General features: G+C 43.2%; 1 protein-coding gene across 3 annotated transcripts in view; it reads right to left on the minus strand.

Moving 5' to 3' along the window:
* Positions 1 to 13,822, minus strand: part of LOC109933073 (NACHT, LRR and PYD domains-containing protein 3-like) — a 33,467-nt gene extending 19,645 nt beyond the window's left edge. The window contains exons 1-3 of one of the 3 annotated variants that reach the window (XM_048620933.1): positions 11,051 to 11,150; positions 3,953 to 4,124; positions 3,776 to 3,841 (exon numbers count right to left, since the gene is read on the minus strand). In XM_048620933.1, the coding sequence (XP_048476890.1) occupies positions 3,776 to 3,841; positions 3,953 to 4,058 (172 nt within the window). In that variant the 5' untranslated portion in view covers positions 4,059 to 4,124; positions 11,051 to 11,150. Of the gene's footprint in view, positions 1 to 3,775; positions 3,842 to 3,952; positions 4,125 to 11,050; positions 11,277 to 13,654 lie in introns of those variants that run through there. The other 2 variants (XM_048620932.1, XM_048620934.1) reach the window with 2 other exon arrangements.
* Between the last annotated feature and the right edge of the window lie 2,077 nt (positions 13,823 to 15,899).

Below are 15,899 nucleotides of genomic sequence, written 5' to 3' on the forward strand. Positions count from 1 at the left end.
CTTCTTTTGTTGTACTTAAGATTGCAGCAGTGCTGGGCACCAAAAGCCAGATGGGTCTCCACTAACCCCCAGGTTCAGCAAGTATGGGGGAAATGACCATTCATTTACTGCTAAACTTTTGGTGCTCAAAAGGCAAGCAATGCCATTCTACTCAGAGACAAATATAACTTCTGTTTGTTTTTAATTCACTTTTGCTACTGGTGAATAAAAATGATTGCTGAAGCGACTGAAGGCTTTCCTTATTGTTCAATGTAGGACCAACACATAACTACATGCTGGGCTATTGAGAATTTAGGGAAAGAACGGAAATGACTTAGAACATAAGAACATAAGAACTAGGAGCAGGAGTAGGCCGTCCGGCCCTTCGAGCCTGCTCCGCCATTCAATAAGATCATGGCTGATCTTTTTGTGGACTCGGATCCACTTACCCGTGTTCTCACCATATCCCTTAATTCCTTTATTGTTCAAAAAAAATCTACCTTATCTTTACAAGCGTTTACTGAAGTAGCGTCAACTACTTCACTGGGCAAGGAATTCCATAGATTAACAACCCTCTGGGTGAAGAAGTTCCTTCTCAATTCAGTCCCTTCTCAATTCAGTCCTAAATCTGCTCCCTCTAATCTTGAGGCTATGCCCTCTTGTCCTAGCTTCACCTGCCAGTGGAAACATCCTCTCTACTTCTATCTTATCTATTCCCTTCATAATTTTATATGTTTCTATAAGATCCCCCCTCAATCTTCTGAATTCCAATGAATATAATCCCACAATCTACTCAGTCTCTCCTCATAAGCCAACCCCCTCAACTCCGGAATCAACCTAATGAACCTCCTTTGCACCCCCTCCAGTACCAGTACATCCTTTCTCAAGTAAGGCGACCAAAACTGCACACAGTACTCCAGGTGTGGCCTCACCAGCGCCTTGTACAGCTGCAACATAACCTCTCTGCTTTTAATCTCAATCCCTTTAGCAATGAAGGACAAAATTCCATTTGCCTTCCTAATTACTTGTTGTACCTGCAGACCTACCTTCTGTGATTCATGCACAAGGACACCCAGGTCCCTCTGCACAGTAGCATGCTGCAACTTTTTACCATTCAAGTAATAATCCTTTTTACTATTACTCCTACCAAAATGTATGACTTCACATTTATTTACATTGTATTCCATCTGCCAGACTTTTGCCCACTCACTCAATGTATCTATGTTCCTCTGCAAAGTTTCACAGTCCTCTGCACACTTTGCTCTGCCACTCATCTTAGTGTCATCTGTAAACTTTGACACCCTACATGTGGTCCCCAACTCCAAATCATCTATATAAATTGTAAATAATTGCAGTCCCAACACCGATCCCTGAGGCACACCACTAGTCACTGGCTGCCAGCTAGAATAGCACTCATTTATCCCCACTCTTTGCTTCCTGTTAGTCAACCAATCCTCTATCTATGCTAATACTTTACCCTTAAAGCCATGCATCCTGATCTTATGCAGTAGCTTCTTGCGCGGCACCTTGTTGAAGGCCTTTTGGAAATCTAGGTACACCACATCCACTGGGTCCCCATTGTCCACCTTGCTCATAATGTCTTCATAGAATTCCAAAAGATTTGTCAAGCATGACCTGCCCTTCATGAACCCATGCTGCGTCTGCCCAACAGGACAATTTCTATCAAGATGCCTTGCTATTTCTTCCTTGATAATAGACTCAAGCATCTTCCCCACTACAGAGGTTAAGCTAACCGGTCTATAATTACGCATCTTTTGTCTACTTCCCTTTTTAAACAGTGGCATCACATTTGCTGTTTTCCAGTCTGCTGGGACTGCCCCAGAGTCCAGCGAATTTTGGAAAATTACCGCCAGTGCACCTGCTATTTCTCCCGCCATCTCTTTTATTACCCTGGGATGCATTCCATCAGGGCCAGGAGACTTATCAATCCTTGGCTCCATTAGCTTGCCCAACACTACCTCTTCCGTAATAATGATTGTTTCCAGGTCCTCACCTACCTTCGTCTCTTTGTCAATTACTGGCATGTTATTAGTGTCCTCCACTGTGAAGACCGATACGAAATACCCGTTCAATGCCTCAGCCATTTCATCATATCCCATAACTAAATTCCCCTTCTCATGCTCTAAAGGGCCAACATTTACTTTAGCCACTCTTTTTCGTTTTATATATTTATAGAAACTTTTGCTATCTCTCTTTATATTCTGTGCTAGTTTTTTCTCATGTTCTATCTTACTTTTCTTTATAGCTCTTTTTGTGGCTTTCTGTTGACCTTTAAAATTTTCCCAATCTTCTAGTTTCATGCTGTTTTTGGCCACTTTGTATGCCTTCTCTTTCAATTTGATAGCCTCCCTTATTTCTTTAGACACCCATGGCAGATTACCCCTTTTCTTACAGTCCCTCCTTTTCACTGGAATATACTTTTGCTGAGCACTTTGAAAAATTGCTTTGAAAGTCCTCCACTGCTCGTCAACTGTCCCACCATAAAATCTTTGTTTCCAGTCTACTTTAGCCAAGTCTTCCCTCATTCTATTGTAGTTCCCCTTGTTCAAGCACAGGACCCTGGTATTGGATTTTATCTTCACACTCTCCATCTGTATTCTAAATTCAACCATACTATGATCACTCCTTCCAAGAGGATCCCTAACTATGAGGTCATTAATTACTCCTGTCTCATTACACAGGACCAGATCTAGGATAGCTTGTTCCCTCGTTGGTTCCATTACATACTGTTCAAGAAAACTATCACGGATACACTCAACGAACTCCTCCTCAAGGCTACCCTGACCGAGCTGGTTTGACCAATCTACATGTAGATTAAAATCCCCCATGATAATTGCCGTACCATTTTTACAGGCATTAGTTATTTCTTTGTTTATTGCCCGCCTTAGTGAAGGTTCTAAGATGAGATGTGATTAAGAACAGCAAAGCTGTATGGCTTAATGCTTAAACTGCGATATATGTAAGAATGTACGAGGGGAGACAATAGGCTAGTTGTATTATCAGCAGACAATTAATCTAGAAACTCTACTAATGTTCTGGGAACCTCGGTTCAAATCCCACCATGGCAGATGGTGGAATTTGAATTCAATAAAGAATCTAGAATTAAGGGTATAATGCCCATTGTCAGGAAAAACCCATCTGGTTAACTAATGTCCATTAAGGAAGGAAATCTGCCATCCTTAACTGGTCTGGCCTACATGTGACTCCAGAAACACAGCAATGTGGTTGACTCTTAAATGCCCTCTGGGCAATTAGGGATGGTTGATAAATGCTGGCCTAGCCAGACATGCCCACATCCTGCGAATGAATAAAAATGCAGATGCACGTGAAAGGAAGCGTCTGCTACGCCAGCTGTGTGTCCCGAGAAGCATTCATTTGTGATTAATTTCATTACGTACACAGTGAAGAAAAACTCCAAACTGCCAAAGCTTGATAGGGTGCATGGCTGCAGTTCAAAGATTACAGCCAAATCCAGGGATCCCAGGATATCTTGGAAGTGGCGTTTACCTCCATCAATGGCAATTAGGAGAATTGGGCTAGCATCAGATGGTACCAAAGGGGAATGGTAGATGGTTAATACAGTGAGTTTGGTAAGATTGCAACAAAATCCACTAGGGCTCACAAGAAGCAAGCTCCCTTGAATCTCACACAAAAAAAAAATGCCACTTTGAGAATTCGTGGTAAGATTCAGTCCCCATATTCCCAGTTCTGGCAAACAAACATTCTGGTTTTCAGAAGTCCACTTGCAGTTTAAGATCTGCATTTCATCTCTTACCTTTCAGATGACTGGGTATTTTGGATAAACCTTGTGCATGTTCCATTGCATCAAACGGATTAGAACCTGTTTAAAAATCAATAGGCTTTTATGAAATTGATCTGTGGAATAGTGAAAGCCACAGAGTTGCTGCATTGCTAAATCAGAAATTGAATTCAATGCGTGATTTTATCATACCAAGCTCCTGTACTTGTTTCAGTATTTTGTCCAACTTTGGTAACGCATGGCGCATTCTCACAAAGGATTCCCACATCACCCTTCGGGCCCGAGAACCTTTCTCCATCACCAGTTTTAGAAGCAGTTTGGAACTGTCTGCCCAGATCTGCTTCTCCACAAGCTCAATGATTTTCTGTGAAGAATATTGATGAATACATTGAGGCGTGAGTAAAAGTCAAACACCGAAAATGAGCAGAAAGTGATGGGGACTTCCAGTTGTCCTGGATGTCTGACTCGCTGTTCTAATGATATTGCCACTACTTTACCAAAGAAATAAAACTGCAGTGAATGATGACTCAAGTGGCAAGCAAGATATGATTCTGAAATGAAGGAGGTAAACTGTTTTAGAAATTCCCAGCAACTAACTGAAATGACCAACGCTATTATTGGTGAGGAGAATCGAACAGGCAGAACAGCATTGGAAACCCAACTACTTCAATCACTATTTCCTCTAAAAAATAAAGCAGCAAGACAACTTTGGTTTTGGAAATCTGTTCTCAATAATGGGAACATGTCCAGCAGTGAACACTGTGGTGTCTAGGACTGTCACGACTACACTTAGAGCTTTCACAGTAGTAAAACTTTGCATGGCTTTTCTCAATGCTGAAATTGGACAATGAAACCAATGCTAAACTGGATGAATTGAGGAGCAGAGAAAGGCTGAGATGTGGAGTGATTTTCAGATGGCAGGAAATAAGACAATGGTGGTGTGAACGAAGAAGTGCACAAGCTGCCAGCATGACAGCAGAGAACTTCAGAGGTATGGGAATGTTGCTGTGCTGGAGGGAATCTTAGAATAGAGAGCATCAAAGCCATGAAGGACACAGACAAGAAGATAAAAGTTTTAAACCAGAGTTTTTCAAGGCTCAGGTATCATAATGGACAAAAAAATTCAAAAGTGTAATATCTGTAAAGAACTTTGAGAGGGGAGTAAAATAGATGGCATAATTTGAGGAGTCCTCAAAATAAAGAAAGATGGCAGACTGGCCAGGAACTCTCAAAGTTATGTACAATGGTTCAGCAGAATATGAACTGTTGTAACTAAATATGGGTAATGTGCAATGGACAGAAAGAGACAAATCATTGGTGTCAGAGTGTATCCGGGCTCAAGATAGTCACATTTTCAGACGAGGGACAGTATTTTCAACACTAGACAGTGCTGAAGGGAGAAAACCTGCACCATCTCAATGTCTAACGGAAGGCAAATATAAACTAACTTAACAGCAGGTTCATTGAGAAAATATCTCTCAACAATTAAAGTGATAGTAAAACATCAAGGTTCCAGAACTATTTTGTTCAAAATCAATGCCTAAACTACTGATTACACCAGATGAGAAGTTATAATTTATTTAAAAATCTCCCCCCTCTTTTTGTAAAACAACCAGTTACTTTAATAAAAACCGAAAGAACCGTGGAAGCTGTAAATCCAGAACAGTAACAGAAGAAGTTGCTGGAAAAACTGAGCAGGTCTGGCAGGATCTGTGGAGTAGGGTAGTGTGTTAAAGTGGCAGGCAACAGGTAGCTCAGCATCTTTTTTGCGAACAGAACGTAGATGTTCTGTGAGGCAGTCACCCAGTCTACACTCCGTTTCCCCAATGTACAGGAGACCACATTGTGGGCAACGAATGCAGTAGATTAGATTCTGAAAAGTGCAGGTGAAATGTTGCTTCATCTGGAAGGTATGTTTGGGCCCTTGGATACTGGGGAAAGAGGAGGTAAATGGGCAGATGTTGCACCTTCGCCGTGGGGCTGTGGGGGGTGAAGGAAGAGTGGACCAGTGTGTCCTAGAGGGAACGGTCCCTGCAGAAGGCTGATAAGGGAGGGGAGGGGAATATGCGTCCAGTGGTGGCATTTTGCTGGAGGTGGCAAAAATATTGTCCGATAATCTTCTGGATGTGGATGCTGGTGGAATGGTAGGTAAGGGCAAGGGGAATCCTATCGCTGTTCATGGAGGGAAGAGAAGGGGTGAGGGTGGAAGTGCAGATGATGGGTCGGACCCTGTCGAGGGCCCTATCGACAACAATGCTGGTGAATCCTCGGTTTAGGAAGAAGTTGGACATTGCGGAGGCTCCTTTGTCGAAGTTAGGCTCGTCTGAACATATGCAACGGAGACGGAGGACTGAGACAATGGGATGGAGTCTTTACAGGAAGCAGGCTACGAGGATGCATAGTCCAGATAGCTGTGGGAGTCAGTGGGTTTACAGTGGATATTAGTGGCCAGTCTATCCCCAGAAATAGAAACAGAGATGTTGAGGAAGGGAAGGGAGGAGTCAGAGACAGACCAAGTGAAAGTGCGGGCAGGGTGGAAATTGGAAACGAAATCGATAAATTTTTCCAATTCTGGATGAGAGAGGGAAGCAGCACCGATGATATCATCGATACAATCGGAGAAAGAGTTGTGGGTAGGGCCAGAATAGGACTGGAACAAGGAATGTTCCATGTACCCCACGAAGAGACAGGCATAACTTGGGGCCCAGGCGGGTACCTATGGCCACCCCTCTGACCTGAAGAAAATGAGAGGTGTTAAAAGAGACATTGTTGAGGGTGACGATGAGCTTGGCTAAGTGGAGGAGAATTGTGGTGGGTGGGGACAGTTCAGGTCTTTGCTCTAGGAAGAAGCAAAGAGCCCTAAGACCCTCCTGGTGGGGAATGGACGTGTAAAGGGATTGCGCATCCATGATAAAGAGGCAGTGGCTGGAACCTGCAAACTGGAAATTTTGAAACCAGCGTAAAACGTCAGAGGAATCACGGATGTATGTGGGTAGAGATTGGACCGGGGAGAGAAGACCGAGTCAAGGTAGGAACAGATGAGTTCTGTGGGGCAGGAGCAGGTTGAAACAATAGGTCTACCCAGGCAGTCCTGTTTATGGATTTTTGGAAGGAGGTAGAAGCGAGCTGTGTAGGGTTAGGGGACTATCAGCTTGGAGGCAGCTGGGGAGGGTGGGGGGTTCACCAGATGAAATGAGATCAGATACCATAGTAGATACAATGGCCTGATGCATCATGGTGCGGTCATGGTCCAGGAGAAGATAGGAGGAGGTATCGGAGTGTTGGCGCTCAGCCTCTGCAATGTAGAGGTCAGTATGCCAGACTACAACAGCACCACCCTTATTGGCTCGCTTAATTAGATCCAAGTACACAGAGTGCAGTCAGTTTGGAGGGAGATAGGTTGGATTTATTGAGGGGGTGGGGCAGAGAAATTGAGGCGATCAATATTATGTTGACAGTTCTCAAATGAACTGATAGAGTGCAGGTAAAAGGCCAGAGGAAGTCGTCGAGGTGGAGGGAGAGTATTGGAACCGGGCAAAGGGGTCTGTTGGACGAGAACAGGACTCTTGCCCAAAGAAATGGGCACGGAGGCGGAGACGGCAGAAGAAGAGTTCGACGTCATGTCATGTCCGAAATTCGTTACGGTGGGGACACAGAGGAATAAAGCTGAGGTCTTTGCTGAGGAGGGATGGTGAATATCCAACAGGAAGTGGGGTTGAGAGAGGGGATGGAATCAGAGGGAAGGAGAGGACAGGAAGGTTCCAGAGGGCCACAGGTATCTTTGAGTTGTTGCATCTTGTGGGCCTTGATGCCAAAAAGGAAAAGAAAAAGTTTCTTGTTAGCATGACGAATGAGCCGGAGGATGAAACGGAACTGCGCAGTGGTGCAACCCTAACAGTGTGATGCGATGCTGTTGGAGAGAAAGGTCGAGAGTGTGCATGTGATGCTGCATGGCACTGAGTGTGGATCTCAGGATGCGGCGAGAACAGCTGTCCATGGAATGTTGAACACCACGGATATATCTGTGATCCTGGGAGAATTCAAGACATCAGGGATGAAACTTCAGTTAGAATCCACGTGGGGTGAGTCTGAGCCAGAGGCAGTCACCGAGGAATGTGATATATGGCTGTGGAAACTAGTTTTAGCAAACACCTCGTCAAACACCAGGAATGACTGTGAAATTAATGCCGGCGGACAAGAAGAAAGATTGGAACAGAAATCCCATCAGAGAGAAGAGCAGAACTTCAAGGTGGGCATGCCCAGAAGGGACGTGGCAGTGAATTAATTACTAAATAAAAAACTGAAAGAACTGCGGATGCTGCAAGTCAGGAACAAAAACGGAAGTTGCTCGAAAAGCTTAGCAGGTCTGCAGTATCTGTGGAGAAAAAAAAAAATCAGAGTTAACGTTTCAGGTCTGGTGATCATTCCTCAGAACAGATGGTAGCTGGGAAAATGTTGGTTTATATGCAGAAAACAGGCAGGGGGATGTAAATGATAGGATAGAGCCCGAAGAGAGAGAGAACAGCAGTTGGATAGATAAAGGAGTTGATAATGATCTGGTTAGGTGGGTGAATAGTTGTTAATGGGGGCTGTTAGTGACTGACAATAGTTAGTGTGTAGTGGCAGGCCATGTGATAACAAGGCCTGGTGTGTGGAGTCGGGGGTTAGGACCATGGGAGAGTTTAGGTCCGAACTCGATATTGAGTCCGGAGGGTGCAGGTTTACTTTAATAGCCCAGCGTTCATCGCTACCATATGTGTATAAAATATATGGTTACTGCCAAGTGACACTTGCTGGCAGGTGCTAATTGAAACTGACTTAGATGCTGTGCACATTAACTTAGTGGATAAATCCATTATTGGTTCTTATCCTGGGTCATGCATTCTGTGAAGCTCTCTGCTTCAATTTGTGGTCTTCATTGGGTTAGCTGCTGTCAAACTTGGAGAGATTACTGCAGTGTTTGATTATATAGAAGTTTGTAAAATCATGAGGGGCATGGATAGGGTGAATAGCCGAGGTCTTTTTCCTTGGGGAGTCCAAAACTAGAGCACAGGAGGTTTAAGGTGAGAGGGGAAAGATTTGAAAACAACCTGAGGGGTAACTTTTTTATGCCAAGGGTGGTGCATGTAGGGAATGATCTGCCAGAGGAAGCGGTGGAGGCCGGTGCAATTGCAACATTTAAAAAGGGATCTAGATTGGCATTTGAGTTGGAAGGGTTCACAGGGATATGAACCAAATGCAGGCAAAATGGGACTAGGTCAGATTGGGATGTCTGGTTGGTGCAAAACAGTTGGACCGAAGGGTCTGTTTCAATGCTGTACGAGTGTATTACTCTAGAAATCCAACAAAATAGATAATTTTAAAAGAATAACAGAGTATAACCAAATACAAATGGGATGTTCTAGTACAATGGCAATATTGACATCTACCTGATAATAATGGAAAATTGTCCCAGTGTGCGTATAAAACAGGTTAAATCTCATTACAGTCTTGGTTCAAACATGGATTGAAGAGCTGAACTCCAGAGAGGAAGTGGCAGTCACTAATTGAGGTACGGGCAGCCTTTCGAACTCCTCAGAGGCGAGTCCTTGGCCAACTGTCTAAAGCCGCTTCATTACTGACCTTCCCTCCATGATAAAGCGATAAGTGGGAACGGTTGTTGATGATTAGACAATGTTCAATACTACTGGAGATTCCTCAGATACTGAAGCAGTCTGCTTTCAAATGCACCAGGCCTGTGCTGACCAATTGGCATCAAATTAGTGCTAGTTATTGATCACCTCAAACTGGAATCAGAGTCATACAGCACAGAACTGACCCTTCAGCCCAAATCGTTCATGCCTACCACACATTCCAATCTGGCCTAGTCCCATTTGCCAGCATTTGGCCCATATCCCTCTAAACCCTTCCTACTGATATGCCAATCCAGATTCCTTTTAAATGTTTTAATTGTACTCACCTCCACCAGTTCGTCTGGCAGCTCTTTCCAGACACATACCACTCTGTGTGAAGAAGTTACTTCTCAGATCCTTTTTAAAATCTTTCCCCTCCCACCTCAAACCTGTGGTTTTGGACTCCCCCACCCTGGGAAAAACAACTTGGCTATTCATTTTATTCATGCCCCCAAAAATTTTATGAACCTCTGTAAGGTCACCCTGGGTCTCTGTCTAACTATACATTACTAAAAGGGGTCCAAAAGTTGAAGTCTTGCTTACGTATTCATCAGAATTAGGAGTCAAGAAAAAGACATCAATCTAAAACAGCATGAAAAGATGATTGGTTGAGCCATTTGCATGGAGATACCATTAAACTTAATTCTCAGACCAGGCAGGCAGAATCTGATTGGATAGGACATCACTAGGTTTTGCCTGTTGGATCTTTTTTCAAAAAGGTCCAAATGTATTTACAAATTCCTTTTGCCGTCAGTACTCAGTAGTTATGTATGTAGCTTCCAGCATACACAAATGCAGCACACTGTGGGTCTCACGAATGATTTTAAATTGGTTTCCAGTTTCAGCACAGTCCAGATTGTTTAATATACGATTTTCAGGACTGAATCACATCTAATGGCCCAGATACTCTTGAGGATTGCAAACACAGGGCTTGCTAACCACTAGTGGCCTGCTGGCAACTGAGAACAATCAATGCAACGGATTGATAGACATTGTCTGAACAGTCCTAATTAGGACCTTACAAATAAGCACCCAAACCTCCCTAATTTTGGACTCAGTGTCTCCATTTATGCAGCCCAAGTTCACATACACTCCCTCCTCAATATCTCTGCCACACTCAAGCTGTCAATACATGTGAGCTTTCACTTTTATTTTTCTATTCAAGTTTCTAAACAAATTTATCACAATCAATGGATTAGCCTAAACATTTTAGTACAATCAGTGATCAAATTTCAGATCATGAGAGTTTCGTGAAATGATATGTAGTTTGAGAGTAATAAAAAGGGAGGATAACGTCATTGACTGTGCAATGTGGGGCCCCAGGCTCAGCCTCCCGCATTCTCTTGAATCCTCTGGGACCATATCCTCTTGAATCTTGCTGGATCCCAGCGAATCCTTCGAAGACCCCGGGATCCAAGGTTAACCCTCTTGCATCCCCTGGGACCCAAGCTCATCGTCTGGGTTCACAGCAAATCATCAAATCCTCTGGGACCATTTTCAAGTCCTGTTCAATCCACTGGAACACCAGATTGATCCTCTCAAATCCTCTGGGAGGCCTGGCAAAACCTCCCAAATCACCTGGGAAGCCAGGCTAATTCTCTTGGACACCTAAGCTTACCCTCTCGAATCCTCTGGGACCCCAGCAAATCCTTCGGAGACCTCCACGACCCCAGGCTAATCCTCTTGCACCAAATCCTCTGGGACTCAGGCCTAATCCTCTGGGATCCCATCTTGATGCGTTTGAATCCTCTAGAACCAAGGCCTATTCCTGTCAAATCCTTGGGACTCCAGGCTAATTGTCTCTTGGGAATGAGTTCAGTTCTGGAGTCCATTTGGACACAAGTCTGAGTGCAAGACAACAGAGAAGGAGTGGTTCATAAGTACAGGAAATGTCCCTATGTTGAGTCTTTAAAATTACACCCCTAAATGAGAATGCGTTACTAAGTACAAGCATTCATAAATTGGGGATTCCCACAACTAGAATGGAGGACCATTACATTCTGAGACAGTTGCTACATGGAAAGTGAATATCTTGTCAAATGAAGATTGGGTGTGTAAGCAGTACAGAGTCATACTCAAGGGTAACATGAAGTCGCTGTAGATCTCTCATTGTACAGCCTTCTTCATTTTTGAAAAATGATAACGCTGACTGTGAACACCATCTTTCCATATCCAACATGCTTGTTCCAATGCCCTAAATATTTCTGACTGTCTCCAAACTGGTGTATTTTTTTCTTTATTCATTCATGGGATGAGGGCACTGCTAGCCAGACCTGCATTTATTGCCCATCCCAGAGGGCAGTTAAGAGTCAACCACATTGGTGCGTGTCTGGGAGTCACATGTAGGCCAGACCAGGTAAGGATGGCAGCTTCCTTCCCTAAAGGACATTAGTGAACTAGATGGGTCTTTCCAACAATCGGCAATGGATTCATGGTCATCATCAGACTCTTACTTCCAGATATTCTTTGAATTCAAATTCTACCATCTGCCATGGCGGGATTCGAACCTGGGTCCGCAGCACATTATCTGGGTCCCTGGATTAACAGTGCAGTGATAATACCACTATGCCATCGCCTCCCCTTTAGTACAGTATCACCTCTATGTTCATTATCAGTGTGGACATTATCTTCTTATTTGAGCTTGAAGGGCAACCATCATTATCAATAAGCAAATTTAAAATGTTTATAGTATTAAAAACCTACCACATTTATAACCAGTTTAAATAAACTTTGACTATGGTAAATGGTTATTTTTGTTTCAACAGGAGAAATGTGGTGGAGCATGTGGTTTTGAAGCTTGTTTTTGAGACTGACCCTAACTGAAAAGAGAAATTGAAAAGAGAAACTAAGAAAAGAAACTGAACCCTCCGAGTTTTTAACAAAATCAAAACTGCAGCTGCAATTGGAAACAAAATCTCTAGGGAGACTGAAAATGGTAAAAGGGCCGAAAGCACTCCAATCTCAGATGTTAACAAGCCCGTTTGAGGTATTTAAGAAAACTGGAGCCACAGACAAGATCTAAAAGCTGAGAATAAGAAAAGAGACCCGAAGAAAGTTGTTAGGATTTAGAATGTGCTGCCTGGGAGAGTGGTGGAAGCGGATTCCATAGGAGGTTTCAAAAGAGCTGGAAATGTATTTGAAAATGATGAATTTAGAAGGCTACAGATTTAGGACTGTATCTCCTGAAAGAGCTACCCAATATGTCAAATGACCTTCTTCTGCACTGTAAAGGTCTAAAATTCAGTGATTATGCAGTCGTTCCTGTTACTTGATTGTGACATTGATGAACGCACACCATTTGGACAGAGTTGAGAGGTTCTTTAAGGTACTGTGCCATTTTTAATGAGAACCATGCCAGTGGAACTTGGGTTAGTTGTGTGCTACTGTCAGCTAGTAATCAGGCTTATTCCTCAGGGAAAGGGGCTGAAATGTTTTGAGAGGAAAATGGAGTTTTGAAGTAATTTGATGGCAATTGATACCACATGATGTGGACTGCCGAGGCAATTCTTAAAGGTCTGCCTTAGCTGTACTTGCCATTTAGTGTATAATGTTTATAACTGGTTATAATAGTTAACTCATGTTTAATTTGTGCTGGTTCTGCATTTTCCAAGTATGGGGTTAATCCATGATCACACATCACCCTAACTTAGAAATATATCGCCTTTCTTTAAAACTGAAAACCCCTCCCAACTACATTGTGGGTTTACCTCCTGCACATGGACGGTGATTGAAGATGACAGCTGACAACCACCTTAGAGGGACGAATTGGGACAGGGAGTAAATGCTGGCCCAACCAGTGATGCCCACATCCAATTAATTTCTAAAATATTACTCAAGATTTTATTGATGTTTGTGTTGTTTTACTTTTGCATAGAAAAATTCTTCTGTTTAAACCTTGTGGCTTCATTATTTTAGTAAATATCTGGGATTTTGGATTTTGTTTCTTTTTAAAGGGTTATTAGTCTCCACTGTGATTGCAATATAGAAGACTCTATATTAGTCATTCTGAAAGCTCTAGGCCACTGGATTTTCCTGACTTCATATGTGGCTGTGGATCAACTGACTAGTTGATAACATCCAATACTATCACAGCATAGGGCAGCCAGGTTGTTAGGCAACAATCCAGATAAACAATCAGCTCTTTTCTTCATCCAGCAATTTATTTGTTATTATTTTGTCAGTTTCCTAATGTTTCAACACTTTCCCTATCTATCCCACTTACCTGATGCTCCTGTCCGTTGAAAATCCTCTTGTATGTTAACAATGAACTGAGTCCATCCACACCATCTTCCATCGCTTGCTCTAGACTGTCCCAGAAGAATTTTGTGAACTGGAATAGCTGGTAATCCTCACACTTTTCCAAGAACTCAGTGATTGTGGAGTTCCGATCTGAGAGTACAAATCAACATGAAATACATCATTGAACTGCAATCGAAATGGTTACAATTCTGAATAGCCATAAACCACATTAAGTGCCTTCTGAGAGCCTATATACTCCATTAACCTAATCACTGGTATGCTGCGTCTTAAAAAGTAGACAGATTTGTCGATTGTGATTTTCTTTTAACTTATCTGATCCAGACACCCTTGATAATCCTGTTTCATTAAACATTCAGTGACAAGTTGAAAATACAGATACTAAGAGTGTGTTCACAAATCAGTCCTCTTCAAACACACCTCCACAACTTTCAAAACTGATAAAAAAAAGTGCATTGTTTTCTTTTCTCTTCCTTAAGTTGACTCATAGATTCTTTAATTGTTATAGAACTCTTTACTAATACTGGAATCCACAAATATTTTCTGGAGTTCAACAGATTGTAATCAGGGTCAGTTTACTCCAAGTTCAGTGAAAACCTGAATTTTATCTTACACTGAATATTGCATCACCCAAAAGGACTAGGTCAGAAGGTTCCCGAGAACGCCACTGACAACAGCTTCTCCTTAACTTCAATATATAATTGCATTCCTTTGCGGTTGCAGGGTCAAATTCATAGAAAATTCAAAGAGCTTAAACAGCAACAGTTCTAAGAATTCCTTTCTCTTATTCACCAACCTGAATAGTTATGAACCTTCAATTATATCAGCAAATACCCTACCCCATCACGTCAAAATGGTTTTTTGTTGGTGGAATCAGATTGTGGCAGCCCCTTCCCTTCTCCACAGACAATGGTAGTACCCCCCGAATGACAATAGTCGCCCTACACCACACCAAGAACTGTCCCATTTGGTTGAAGTACACACAGTGTGTCACACAAGCGGCTAGTACATGCTGTCGGTGTAACATTAAATGTAGCACACTACTGTACAGAAACATATCCACCCCGTTGCCTGTTGGACACTCCCTACTGTGACAAGTCACTTGCATCTTCAGCATTCAACAGCAAAGCAAGCTAAAAAAAGGCTAATTGGATCTAAGGAAGTGCAAAGCAAGGAAGCACAAAGAATGAAGCTAAGAGCTGTAAGATTTATGCTGTGGAGCTGCACACTTGTGTCTCTGTACTTAAAGCAACCTGGCAGAAGTATGCAAATCATAGATGCCCATGAGCTCAAAGCGAAATCCTAAAAGGATGAAGTAATGCAAGGTTTGGACCGAGAGCGGGCCTCATGCTGTGATAAAGATGGACATTTGCAGATGCTGAGGACCATCAAGGAAAACAGTGTCCATGGAATATGCAGGGACATTGCCCTTTCGACAAGCAAGAAACACGAAGTAACCACTCTGACCTTCATGTCTGAAACTAGTACTGTCTAGTTTCTCAGAATAAGGAGGGGAGAACTGAGAGCTGCATGGAAAGATTAGCTAATCATGAGATGCAAATGCATGGAAATAACGTAACACAGCGTGGAGCTGGAGGAACACAGCAGGCCAGGTAGCATCAGAGGAGCAGGAAAGCTGACGTTTCGGGTCGGGACCCTTCTTCATAAATGGGGGAGGGGAAGTGGGCTCTGAAATAAATAAGGGGGTGGTAGGGCTGGGTAAGGTAGGTGGGTTGGGGATAGGTGAATGCAGGTAAGTACTTGTGGGGATTGGTGAATGAGGTGGGAGGAGTGGATAGATGGGAGAGAAGACAGACACGTCAGGGAGGTGGGGATAAGAGGGGCTGGGGAAGGTAGGTGGGATGGCGATAGGTGAGTGCAGGTAGGTAGTGGTGGGGTGGATAGGTGGGAGAGAAGACGGACAGGTCAAGGAGGCGGGGATGAGAGGGAGGGTTGATCTTGGGATGAGGCCGGGGGTAGGGAGATTTTGAAGCTAGTAAAGTCCACATTGAGACCATTGGGTTGTATCCACATTGAGACCATTGGTCTCAGCAATGAAGGCAAGCGTGCCACACATTTTCTTAACCACCCTGTCTACTGTGATGCAATTTTCACGGAACTATGTACCTGAACCCAGGTCTCTCTATTCAACAACGTCTCCAGGTAAGGAAGAATTTCTTTAATGCCGAGAGCTGTGGACACACTGTCAC

The sequence above is a fragment of the Rhincodon typus genome, chromosome 49, assembly GCF_021869965.1.
Source record: "Rhincodon typus isolate 14 chromosome 49, sRhiTyp1.1, whole genome shotgun sequence".
In the NCBI taxonomy this organism is placed as follows: Eukaryota; Metazoa; Chordata; class Chondrichthyes; order Orectolobiformes; family Rhincodontidae; genus Rhincodon; species Rhincodon typus.